This window comes from Stenella coeruleoalba, assembly GCF_951394435.1.
Source record: "Stenella coeruleoalba genome assembly, chromosome: 4".
Lineage (NCBI taxonomy): Eukaryota > Metazoa > Chordata > Mammalia > Artiodactyla > Delphinidae > Stenella > Stenella coeruleoalba.
The window spans coordinates 2,148,378-2,160,652 of record NC_137149.1 but is presented as its reverse complement, the minus strand read 5'-3'; the positions used below and the strand labels follow the sequence as shown (position 1 = coordinate 2,160,652).

At 45.5% G+C, this 12,275-nt stretch overlaps 1 protein-coding gene across 8 annotated transcripts in view; it reads right to left on the bottom strand.

The window, feature by feature from the left end:
• Positions 1 to 12,275, bottom strand: part of HTT (huntingtin) — a 198,393-nt gene that overhangs the window by 67,198 nt on the left and 118,920 nt on the right. For all 8 annotated transcript variants that reach the window (XM_079919305.1, XM_079919304.1, XM_079919306.1 and 5 more), the window contains 7 exons: positions 10,530 to 10,676; positions 9,380 to 9,500; positions 7,710 to 7,786; positions 6,534 to 6,685; positions 5,241 to 5,443; positions 2,643 to 2,769; positions 894 to 1,021 (listed from right to left, as the gene is read on the bottom strand). In XM_079919305.1, coding sequence (XP_079775431.1) covers positions 894 to 1,021; positions 2,643 to 2,769; positions 5,241 to 5,443; positions 6,534 to 6,685; positions 7,710 to 7,786; positions 9,380 to 9,500; positions 10,530 to 10,676 — 955 coding nt within the window. The remainder of the gene's footprint in view (positions 1 to 893; positions 1,022 to 2,642; positions 2,770 to 5,240; positions 5,444 to 6,533; positions 6,686 to 7,709; positions 7,787 to 9,379; positions 9,501 to 10,529; positions 10,677 to 12,275) is intronic.

Below are 12,275 nucleotides of genomic sequence, written 5' to 3'. Positions count from 1 at the left end.
GTTCCCTGGTGGCCTACTGGTTAGGATTCTGGGCTTTCACTGCTGTGGCCGGGATTCAATCCCTGGTCAGGGAACTGAGATCCCTCAAGCCACGTGGCGCAGCCAAAAAGATAAATAAATAAAATATAATAATAATAATCATCTCAGAATGAGAAAGTCCTAAGGAAGAAACATACCTGTGCAAGAGAAACAACAGACCAGACCGCTATCCTTCCAGAAAGCTGCTTGCAAGGTTGGCCCTCGGGGGTGCCTGGGAACTCAGCCAGTAAACAGTTCCCTAGACTGACGTCAGACTCGCCCTGAGCACTAAGGGTGGCTCACTGTGCCTGGACTGCTTTATCAAACAATGTGTTGATGCTGGACCCCTGCTCTCCTCTGTGAGTGAATTTTGGTTTGTGAAGGCAGAGGGAGCCTCTGTAACCAGCACGCGGCTGCACTTTAGTTGAGGGCGGGGGCGGGTGGGGTCCTCCGAGTGGCCCTCATGGGGGGGCAGAGGTTGCTCCAGACTCTGCCGGCATCCTTCCCCTCAGGGGCTGGCTGTGTGTCCTCCCCGCCCTGCCGTGAGGAACCCTCGCTGTAAGTACAACCACATGCTCAGTCCCACAAGACCTTCTAGCGGATCTCTGAACGTGGGCGATCTTGGGACGCCCAGACACGGCATCGATAAATCATAAAGACAACACTTTCCCAATGAAAATCCTAAACTTTTGTAATGATGGAAGCTACCGTAAACAAAGCTGAAAGACAGAGCTGAAAAAGCTAATTGCAACTCATATCCCAAAGGTCTAACTTACTTACTTATATATGTATGTCTATAAGCTACAATCTTAAGAAAAACATCGACAATCCTCTGAAATGTGTGAATGAGTGTATTTTTACAAAAGAAGCAGTACCTTGTAGTTTGCGTGTGTAGCTTTCAGGACATCGTGCAATTTAAGGTAAGAAGGAAGGTGATAGAAACTCCCCAGTGACGAGGACTTGGTTGCTGCAACAGGCCCTGAGGTTTCAGATGGTCGAGAGGCTTTAAACACACCACACAAAATAAACTTTTAGATCAAAAGGAAACACACACCAAGTTTAAAAAGACTGCTAGTAATAATTATTTTTATTGTATTCTAGTAGGATAAAATTCAAATTTTTCCTGACTTTTTGATTAATTCACAGTAACAAGAAATTGACTAATGAACATAAGTAGACTCTAAGTACCGCCCATAAGATGACAAAATAAAATAGAAAGAAAAAAAGAAGAAGAGCAGTGTGATGCTATTATGTGTTTGGTTTGGCCTGGCTGCCTGTTTGTGAGTCAGAGGAACGACTGACGTGACCTTCAGTCAATCTCAAAACCTCTCGGAGCACAAGGCTCCCAGGGGCACGATGGGGTCGACCTCTGGTCGACTTAGGTCATGAGCCCTGTAAGCAGTCAAACAGGGGTGATGTGAACACGCTCTGAAGTCTGTCAGGGCACACACACTATCACTGAGCTGATAGTAAATATTAAATGCCAAGCACCGTGTAAGATCTTAAAGATTTCTGATCTGGGGTCCTTAGTTTATTTAATGCATCAGAAAGATGATCAGTCACATACTGATAACTTTGCATTTATAAAGTTCTGAAGCTTTTTAGCTGGTAAATCTTCCACTGGTATCGTCATCAATACTTAGAAAATAGTTTCTTTTAAAATGCTTTACTGCTGAACTGAATGAATAAGCATTTTCAGAACACTTAAAAAAAAAAAAAAAAGCTTGACATAGGGAATTCCCTGGCGGTCCAGTGGTTAGGACTTGATGCTTTCACTGCTGGGGCCTAGGTTCAATCCCTGGTCGGGGAACTTAAGATCCCACAAGCCGTGTGGTGCAGCCAAAAAATTAAATAAAGTTTTAAAATTAATAAAATGCTTAACATAAACGCTTTATAAGCAAAATGAACGGGAGAATCATGTCCGGCCCCGGCACTGTGAGGTGGCATGTGAACGGACTTGGTGGCAGCACAAGCAGACAGGCGTCTGGTCGCCTCTGCTCTGTGCCCACCAAGAGCGGCACGGACCACATACGTCATAGGCAGAGTCACATGGTCACTCTGGCCCCTTCTATTCCAAGACTTTCCCCTCCAAGTGTGTGTCAATTTCTCAGGTTCGTCTCACTCAGATGATTTTATCCCCACTTTACTTCTCCCTCAGCCCTTCCACAGGTAAAATTTCCATTTCCTATTTCAGAATTCTCCACACATCAGAATCAACGATGTCACCCCGCTCTATTCCTAGCCGTCTACACCCCCTCCCTTACTGAAAATCAGTCAGTGAGAAGAGGAGAAGCGGGGAGGCACAGCATGGGAAGCACGGGGTACAGCGCCCTGCTGTGGGCCAGACGCCTGCAGACGGCTGGGACCCCACATTGGCAAGCAACATTCAGACGTGCGTAAGACCAAAATGTGGTCTGTGTACACTCAGCAAGTAATATTCAATACCTGAAACCACACCTGGGGAAACCATTTCTCTGGCTTCATTGCTATGTATTTTGTTTCCAAAAACTACCAAGCTGTAATATTAACCTTGACATGAACGTAAGCTTTAGTCCTAAACCACTGTAATACAGACAGGCGCCCCCAAGCCCGCCCCCTCCCACTCCCCCGCCGTGGCCTCACACCTGGACTGGCCTCACCGCCTTTCTTGGGACTCACGGGTACAGACACCTGCTCTCCGGGTTCCTTCTCTTTTCCCTTCCGTCGGATTGGACTCAGAGAAGGCGGGTTTGTTAGAGATGGCAAGGCTGCCTAAAATAGAAAACAAACTGTGAAGGAAGTGTCACCAACACAGGACTGAAAACCATGGTATGTGCTTCTACCATTCGCCCGTGCCATCCATTTCTCTTCTTTGAATCCACATTTATGAAGCCCAGACTCCGTACACGTACCATCCACTTTAGCCCACACAACAACTGCACGTGGTGGGAACTGACCCAGCACTTCCTAACGGGAGCACCATGAACGCTCAGAGACGGAGGAGCCCTCAGGCAGTCAGGCGGGGTCTCAGGAGGCCCCCGGAGCCCCGGCATGCCACCTCCAATAGCAAGCAATGGGGCTCTCTCTGGGAGCCAGGGCGTGAAACAGGGTACAGAGCAACGCTCTGAACTCCGTTTTCAAATGAGGAAATAGGCTCAGCGATGATGAAGTGACTTATTCAAGGTCACAGCTAACAAGAAGCAGAGGCAGGAGGCAACAAACCCGGACCCTCCACAAAGCCCACACTCTGCATACACAGGACAGTACAGAACGCCCCAGCCCCACACGGCAGGAGGCAGTGGCGCCGGCACCTCAGCTCTGCTGCTCACCCCCTCCGCGATCTGAGAGAGGCCACCCTACACCTCGGAGCCTTGTCTGCACAAAGGGCACAGTGGCTGACAGGGAAGGGCTAGAGAGACCGGGAAAGAAGCCGCTGCACCTGGAAAACACGCTACGCGAAAGGAGCCAGTCACAAAGGACGCCAGCTGTGTAGCTGCGCTGACATGCAATGTCCAGAACAGGCAGACGTACAGAAACAGAAAGCAGCTCAGTGGCTGCCTGGAGCTGGGGACGTGGCAGGGCTGGGGGGTGAGAGCCAAATGGTACAGCGCTCCTTTGGGGGTTCTACAGTGGATCGTAGTGATGGCCAAATAACTCTGGGTGCACTAGAACAGAGTCATACACTTCACATGGGTGAGGTGCACGGTGTGTGAATGGCACCGTAACTGTGTGATATGTTAATAATGCTGTTTCAGCGAGGCCACCGCAGTGGTGCAAAGGAGACACTACATCAGCTTGGAGCAGAACAGCGGCAGTGAGCACAGAGAAAAGTGTGCACATGTGCGTGTATGGATGTGTGTAAATGTATATGCGTGTATACATACACATATATGGGCTTTCTGCAAGATACTTAGGAGAGAAAACAAAGAATTTGGTGAGCAAGATGAAGAGCTGTGATGACTCCCATATTCTAGCTTGAAAAATATGGAGTGAGAGACGGGGAGAAGCACCGGCTGGGGAGGAGACCAAGATGTCCAGATTTGGACCGAATGAGATTTCTACGGATCGCTCAAGTAGAGGTGACCCGTGGCAGCTGGCCACACTGGACTCCGAAGACAGGTCTGGGGTCTGCCCCGCTTAGATATTGAAGACCTGAGAGTAGACCTGACTGCACTGAGCTGCCCGGTCCCACGCTAGAGCCACGATCTACAGGTGGCTACTCAAATTTAATGACAATTAAACAAAATTAGAAGTTCAGTTCCTCAGCTGCCTTGGCCACATTTCACGTGCTCGGTTGCCACATGTGGTTGGTGGCTACTGTCCCGGCTGGTGTAGATGGAACGTTTCCATCCTTACAGAGAGAGCTGTGCTGGACAGCCCTGGGCCGGAGAATATGGAGGGGGGTCGACTGAGAACAGAGCCCCGGAAAGCACGGATGGTGGGAAGAAGACTAAACTAGGAAGTACCCAGGCAGTAGAAGGGGGTCAGAGGATTCGGAAGCCAACCAGAGAGAATGCCTCAGTACAGGAGAGGTGGTCCTGGGAGATGCAGAGGGGAGGTGAGACAGGGTCTGCGAAGCGCCCACGAGAGTCAAAGGCGGGTCTTGGCAGGGAGCGTTGCTATGGGGAACTGGCAGAAATCAGGCCAGCAGGGGTTAAAGAATCGACGGCCGAAGCCGTGGACTGAGTCCAGGGCCCGAGAGGTTTTGCAAAGAAGGCCAGTGTCAGAGAAGCAGTTCACTAATTCAGGGGTTAAGCTGGGAGAAAGGACTTGAGAGAAGCTTGTAGCAGCAGGGGGACCAAACTGGCAGCTAGAGGAGAACCTGAGTTGTCAAGGTGGAAGAGACAGGAGAGAGAGTGAACCATCAGATACAATTACAAGTGAACTGAGCCGTCTTAAATTCACTGTGTGAATAGTTTTCACTGAACTGTACTTCAAAGAAAAGCAAAACATTTCGGGAGAGACCGGCTTCAATGCTGAGCTTTCTCGGCCAACGCTGAAAGCCCAAGAATAAAGCCAGGTATTTCCCTCTCACAGGTGATAGTAAATGACAGACGATACCAAATGGGCTATAAGTTGGATGAGCACATCTAGGTGTTAAATCTAGTGTCACGATATGAGCAATTTTGTTTATTTAAAGCAAAAGAGGATAAGGAAGGGACAGATGAATAAACAGAGGCATGCCTGGAGGCCCAAGGAGCCATCTGGACCAGCTGAAAACAGCTGCCCAAGCACGGAGTTACCTTTATTGCTGGTCCAGGAGCCACATCATCCAGAACGTGTGCACAGATGTTGACCACCTTCAGCAGGTGGGAGAAGAGCTGCTCCACCATGGGCACCAGGGTCCGGTCACCCAGAGCCGGCCACACCTCTTCCTGCCTGGTGGCTGCGGGGCCGGCCTCTTCTTCGGAGGCCCACGGACTCCTCAGAGACCTGGGGGCACTGGCTGTGACACGGGCACACACGTTACCTCCCCAGCTCCACAGCATGGGGCCAAGGCGTAAGTCCTTCAGACCCGTCTACGTCGAGAGTCTGCTGGACACCTCCACCTGGGGGCCCACTGATGCCTCAGGTTCCACAGGAAACCGACATCTCCCCCCGAATCTGTGTCCCCAACCTCCATGAAGGCCGCCATCACATATCCACCCAGGACGTGACAGTGCCCCTCCTGATCTTTACAACTGAAGTTCAACTGGTGATCCAGATGTGCTGACTCTGCCCCCTTCACTCTCTTTTAATGGGTCTCTTCCCACACAACCCACAGCCATTATCTTGTTCAGACTCTCTTGATCTTGCCTTAAGTATGGGTTTCCCTAACTTCTCCTCCAATCCACATTCACGTCAGCCGAGTGATCTTCCTAAAATACTACCCAGATTGCTACTCCCTTTCATGAGGCTCTTCAATGACCTCCCAGAGCAAACAGACTAAGTCCTCATTAACGGAGACGGATCCTTCACCAGCCACATTCTCCATCGTCGTCCTCGCCCTCACACAATATCCAAAATTACTTAGCACTCAAACGTCACACAATCTCTCACGTCTGCATGCCTCCACGTGTGCTGTGCCCCGTCTGGTGTTCCCTCTCCTGCCAGCCCATAAATGTCGCTTCCTGTCCTAATCCCCGACAGAGTGATTACAGCCGCTCCGTGCGGCCACTGAACTTCTGTTGACGTGCGTCGCTACAAACCTACATTCAACTTGAGAACGGAGCCCACACACCATACTTTCTCATGGGCCCCGTGCCTGAGACAGTACCTGCACAGGGTGCCCGCTAAAATGAAATTAGAAATGAGTTTACCTATAGCTAACTGAGGGGCTAGATCGGGACAGGGCTGCTTTAAAATACTCGGCACAGGATAGCTGCCTGCAGTGCACATTTATGCCTATCGGTAATGTCTGAAATTCTGACTAAAGGAACAAGCCATCCCTGGCAATGACCTCAATACTTTTCCTCCATGCGCTCACCGCCGCCACCCCCCAAAAGGAAATCAAAAGTTAAAGACCTAGAATCCCTCTTTCAACTCAGTACCAATACCTGCAAGCAAGTTCCCGGCTAAAATCAAAGCATCTTGATGGGCTGAGAGATCCAGTGGGAACCAGGCTGATGAAAGCAGGGTCAGGATCATCGTGACCATGCCCACAGTACAGCTCTTTCTAGACTCATCAGAGGCGCTCAGCGGGGGCACTCTGAAAGCAGACGTTTGCAAGATCGAATTACAGAAAAATTTTAAGATAACAGCCTTGCTTTCTCTTATGAACCAAAAGGAAGGCACATCACTGTTCATTTCATGCCAGCTCACAAAGCGATTTTACTACTGTGAACTAGCATCTTTCTTGTAACCACAGTCCCATGAAAGTCATCCGAGACAGGAAATCAGGTAGCAGATCTGACTGGAAGTACTGGAACTGGTTACTCTGATAACTTTTAACTCTCTTTCGACTGACTTAGCACGTTTACCCCAACACCAGAGTTGCTCTGAAGTCAGGTCTAATGCTGCATCTACGACACAGGAAAGCCATCACCCAGGACCAGAGGACGCACCTACTTCAAGCAAAGTTAGTTGGCCATACGCTGACACACACAAGAAATCTGCAGATTTCCTTCCAAATGTGACGGTGAGTTACTAAATTTGTCTCAGTTACCAGTATACATAACAAAAGCTTACTCCTTAATGCTGTAGAGGACTCAGAATTATTTCACAGATGCTATGAGGGCCATCTACTGGAAGAAAATCATTTTTAAATGAGAACTGCTAATATAAATGTAATAGTTCCTAAATTACTCTTGTAATTGATTACAAGATTTTGCACCATAGCTCACATTTGATTTCAAATGAAAAATGTTTCTAAGTTTTTAATACATAGTGAATAGTGAATAATTTTGGAGAGAATCAAGCCAATTAGAAAAGTCTTTTGCCAGCATATGCAAATTCCCTTAAATTAACCTGCAGATCATACCCTCAGATCCTCCAAAATGCTTAAGAGTGAGCATCTGACGTCCATTAGAATTAAAAGTAATTCAGTATTTCCCAATAGCTCCTTCTCTAGCTTCCCACACAACTAACAGGGCAGAAGCAAATATTCCAATGGGTATTTTTCCAAAAGGTGAAACTGTTAAGGTGAGACTTAAAAAGAAAGAAAGAAAGGGATCCATATAACTACGTTTGTATCACATAACTGTAGACAGCCATGCGCCGAGGAAAATACATACCCACAATGCCAACCTAAACTCCAAATGCAAACTGGAAAGGCAGTTGAAAGAAGACACAGAGCTTCACAGCATCCAAACTAAAGAAGAAAGGAATGAGAAAATCACACTCAAACACCAAAAAAGTTTGTTAAATTGAACCTCCTTTTTCCCTTTATAACGAGTACGAACAATGAAAACAAAATTGCGATCTGTATCTAACGATAGGACATCTGTCCTCCCATGATACAAGTTCACACCTTAGAAGATAGAGCTGGACAACTGAGATACAGGTTTAAGGAGGGTCGATTATATCCCAGTGAGGAGAGGCCAGGAGTGATGCACCTCCTCTGGCTCCAACTTTAACCATCGTGCTCCCCGCCCCCACCAGGAATGCCCTTCCTACCCCAGCTCACCCCACCCCATCTGCTCCAGCAGATTAATGTCCATCTTCCTAACCAGACTGAAAGAACCACAAGGGCAGGGATCCTCTTAGTTTTTACATCCCAAGCCTAGAACACTGTCTGACATACGTAGGCCACAATAAATACAAATAATGTTTATGATATTTTGAACAAATCAAGGGAAGACCAAACTGCAGACAGCCCAAACAATATTTAAGTTTGAAAGGCACTTATATCCTTATCAAGATAGTCTAATCATAACTGCCTGAGTTTTCACAACATGAAAGCATTCCTTCTGTCACATAAAATAAATGACAAGATTTAACCTGGTAATCAGCAAATTGGCACTACTTTCGTGTAACATTCTTTTTTTCTGATTATGGAAGTTAGACTTGTTCATTTTAGAAAATTTGTGAATATCTTAAAAAGCATAATCATTCATAATCCTAAAATTTATTTTGGAACTTTTCTGCCCATCATTTTCTTAAGTATGTAAGAAATGTGTTTAACGTGAACATCATTTCTCATAAGCAAGGCCTGTCTGGGCGCAGGCATGCACAGCTTTGTACTGCGCCTGTTTTCACTCATTATAATCCAGATGGCCACTCTACAGATTGTTCAAAACCCTCCAAAGCACCATGTTAATAAGTGCATAATAAACATATCACCATCTATACAGAATTTAGTTATAATCAGAACTTAATCAGTTTTGGACTCTTGGACATTATGGTTCTTTTACAATTTCAGCATCACAAAGAATGATACAGATAGTCACATTACACAAAAATCTTTGTTGGCATTTCTGATTTTTTTCCGCTTCGTATGTATTATAAAGTCACTGAGTCAATTAGTCTAGAGATATTTTAAACTTCTGATATACTACCAATTCAGATTATGGTAGTTTTTCTTTTCTTTGTTATGTCTTCCTAGACTGGCTGATTGATTGATTGACTGATTTTAATTTTTTGGCCGCGACGCGCGGCTTGTGGGATCTTAGTTCCCAGCCAGGGACTGAACCCAGGCCCGCGGCAGTGAAAGCGCCAATTCCTAACCACCGGACCGCTGGGGAGTTCCCCTGGCTGAATTTTTTTACAATGAACATATTTAATGTTCAGAAAAAAAAAAGTTGTTTCCATTCCCATTGGAATAAACCCAGGTTTTATTCACAGAAGCACAATTTCTTAGTAAGCCGCACATATAAGAGCTCTAATACAAGCATCCTACCGTTAAGAACTGACCACACAAACTACTGAAAAGTAACCTCATTAAGACCAACCAAAAGAGTCTTACTGTGAGCGCCCTCGTGGTTGATGTGATTAGCTCATGAGAAACTGCTGCAATGACTCTCGAAAGGTTATTCTCCATAGTGACGTCTGTTATGCTTGGTAGTAGGTTATAGCCTCTATATATTCTAATGAGAAAGAGACGTGGAGACTTACCATCTACCACTGAAGCTTATGACATTTTCAAAATTCAAATGGCACTTAAAATTTTAAGATTAAAGGCTACAAGAGGTTAAAGCAGTCTTGACTTTTAAGTTAAAGAAAGACTGGGAATAAAGGTGGTCATTATTCTAGGAAAATGGCTGCGATCACCCCTCTCCTCCTCCAGTTCCCAACACCACAGCACTGGAGCAATGCTCTCTTCGACACAGCCTTGCCTGCAATCTCTCTACGTGTCCAAAGCTGCCCATTTTTCAAGCTTTAAGTTAAAAGAAATCCTTCATGAATCTACTCCTGATTCTGGACAAAAGAAAGTCCTTTCCCACTACAGTACTGCCACTTTTCCATACTCCATTCCTGGCACGTGTCAATTTCAGTCCCTCCTTGTAGTTACATACGAATTCTAATTCCCCAACTACATAAATGAAGCCCAGGTAGGATTAGCGTTGATTCACTTTTGTTTCCCTCAGTGTCCTGTCCTCAACAATAAAAAACACAGTCTATGTTAGTCTTCTAGTCTAAAAGACACAGAAAAGAATGGGCTGTGTACAACCATTTGAAATTGTATATAAAAGACTCTCACAAAAAAATGTGAATAATAATAACTGCACATCACTGAACTAGCGATAACCCTAAATAACACTGACACTCTTTAACAACCTGCTCACCTAAACATTAATGTCATGATGTAACTATACTCTTCATAGGTAACACAAATATAGTGAAAATTTTAAGGACAAATTTTTAGAGAAGACATAGCATTAGAGCCCTAGAGAAAAATACAGCTGTCGGTATGTGGCTCATAACAAACGATCATACGATTTACGAGGTCACTGCTGTGTGGCTGCAGCAGAGCTTAAATAAAGAGGCGGGGTGGTAGACCCTGAAAAAGAGAAGCGCCCCATCAAGGGAGGAGCGCCTATTCCAAGCGTTTTCTCTAGAAAACACGAGGCTTTAGAGTGAGCCCAGGGCACGCTTTCCTCGGCTAGCAGGGGTACCTGGTTATGGTGCTGGCGGAGAAGTGAGACGGAGGCTGCGCCTCGTGCATGAGAGGCTTCAGGTGAACGCTGCTTTGACCTCTCGCCATGGCCACGACTGCGTCAGCCTGTCCTTGGTCGCACTTATAAAACAGCTTCGGGACAAGCCTGACATAAAAGCAAGGTTTATTTTCCTTAGAAAGTACCTGAAACCCACCTGTGATCCCCTCCCTCCGGCTACCCAAAGACACTTCCTTCGTCAGGGGAATTAAGAGCAGAGGCTCCGATCGCAGGGCTAATCCCCCACACACCCGCTCTGAAAAGACCAGGCGCTGGACTCTCTTCCTGTCTGTCATACAGTTACATACATCTCTCTACACATAATTAAATGCTTTGATTTAAAAAACCTTGAAAGTTCTCTTTCTAACCATCTTGATCAGCGTCAACAAGTGCGTGAAGCCAAGGTGCACAGGAAGCACTGAGTACAGGGCAGATCTGAATGCCAGGGGCTGTCCCTTACTCTCTTCTGCAATTTTGTCTGCAAAACCGTCCCACACACTCCCAGGTGCAGAGCTCCAGCTGAGGTCCCTCACAAATCCAAAGTGAACTCAGAGGCACAATGCAGGGGGCACATGGGCGCCTCCCTGCAATCAGCGCTCGGCACACGCCCTGTGTGAGCACTCACACGCCTACAGACGGGCCCATAACTTTTAGAAACAGTCAACTGTTTTATCACATTAGTTTGCAAACCCAGTGTCTTTACTTAAAGTCTCTTTCCTCCATGAAGACCTGGTCGTAAGTATAATTTTTTCCTAAGGTTTAATAAACTACTATCATTCACAGAAAATGGTAAAGACCCAAGATCTTTGATCAAGTAAGTTATATAAATCCAGTTAAATCCATGAAAAGGTACACCTCACAAGTAATCAAAGAAATGCAAATGACCGCATTGAAAACCGAAAGAATATCCACCGAAATGTAACTGGTTTTCTTTTGAGCAGTTTGATTACAAAGATTTTTATTTCCTCCTTTACATTTTTCCTAAATTTTGTTCAGTAAACATTACTTTTAAAACAAGATAGAAGTTACTTTAATAGGAAATACCAATGAGTGCCTGAACAACTGACACATATTTAACTTCTTTTGAAATACTGTTTTGGTGAGAAGAATCAGGCACAATCCTATTCTGGGAGTGGGAGCATAAACTGATCTGTTTCTGGACAGTAATTTCACAATAAGTACCAAAACCCATAAAAATCCACTTCTAGGTATCTACCCATGAGAAATGAAAAGCATGATTCATAGTAGTCAAAAAGTGAAAATAATAATACCACCTGGTGAAGGTATAAATAAAACAGAGTATTATCTATGTAACAGAATACTATTCAACAATGAAAGGAACACACACACCACGTAGCATGGACAAATCTCAAAAACTAGGCAAAAGAAGCCAGACGCCAAAGTCCCATCTGTTTATTATGTGACCTCATTTATATAGAACATGTAGAAAAGGCAAACCTCTTAAAGTCAGGAAACAGATTAGTGGTTGCCTGTGGCCAGGTGGGAATTGGGAATTACTGCAAATGGGCACAAAAGATCTTTTTGAGATGATGGAAATGTTCTAAAATTGGATTGTGGTGAAGGTTGCACAACTCTGTAAATTTACCAAAACTCATTTAACTGTACACTTAAAATGAGTAAATTTTAGAGAGATAAAATTATACCTCAATAAAGCTACTAGGGAAAATCAGAAAGCTTGCCTGGCCT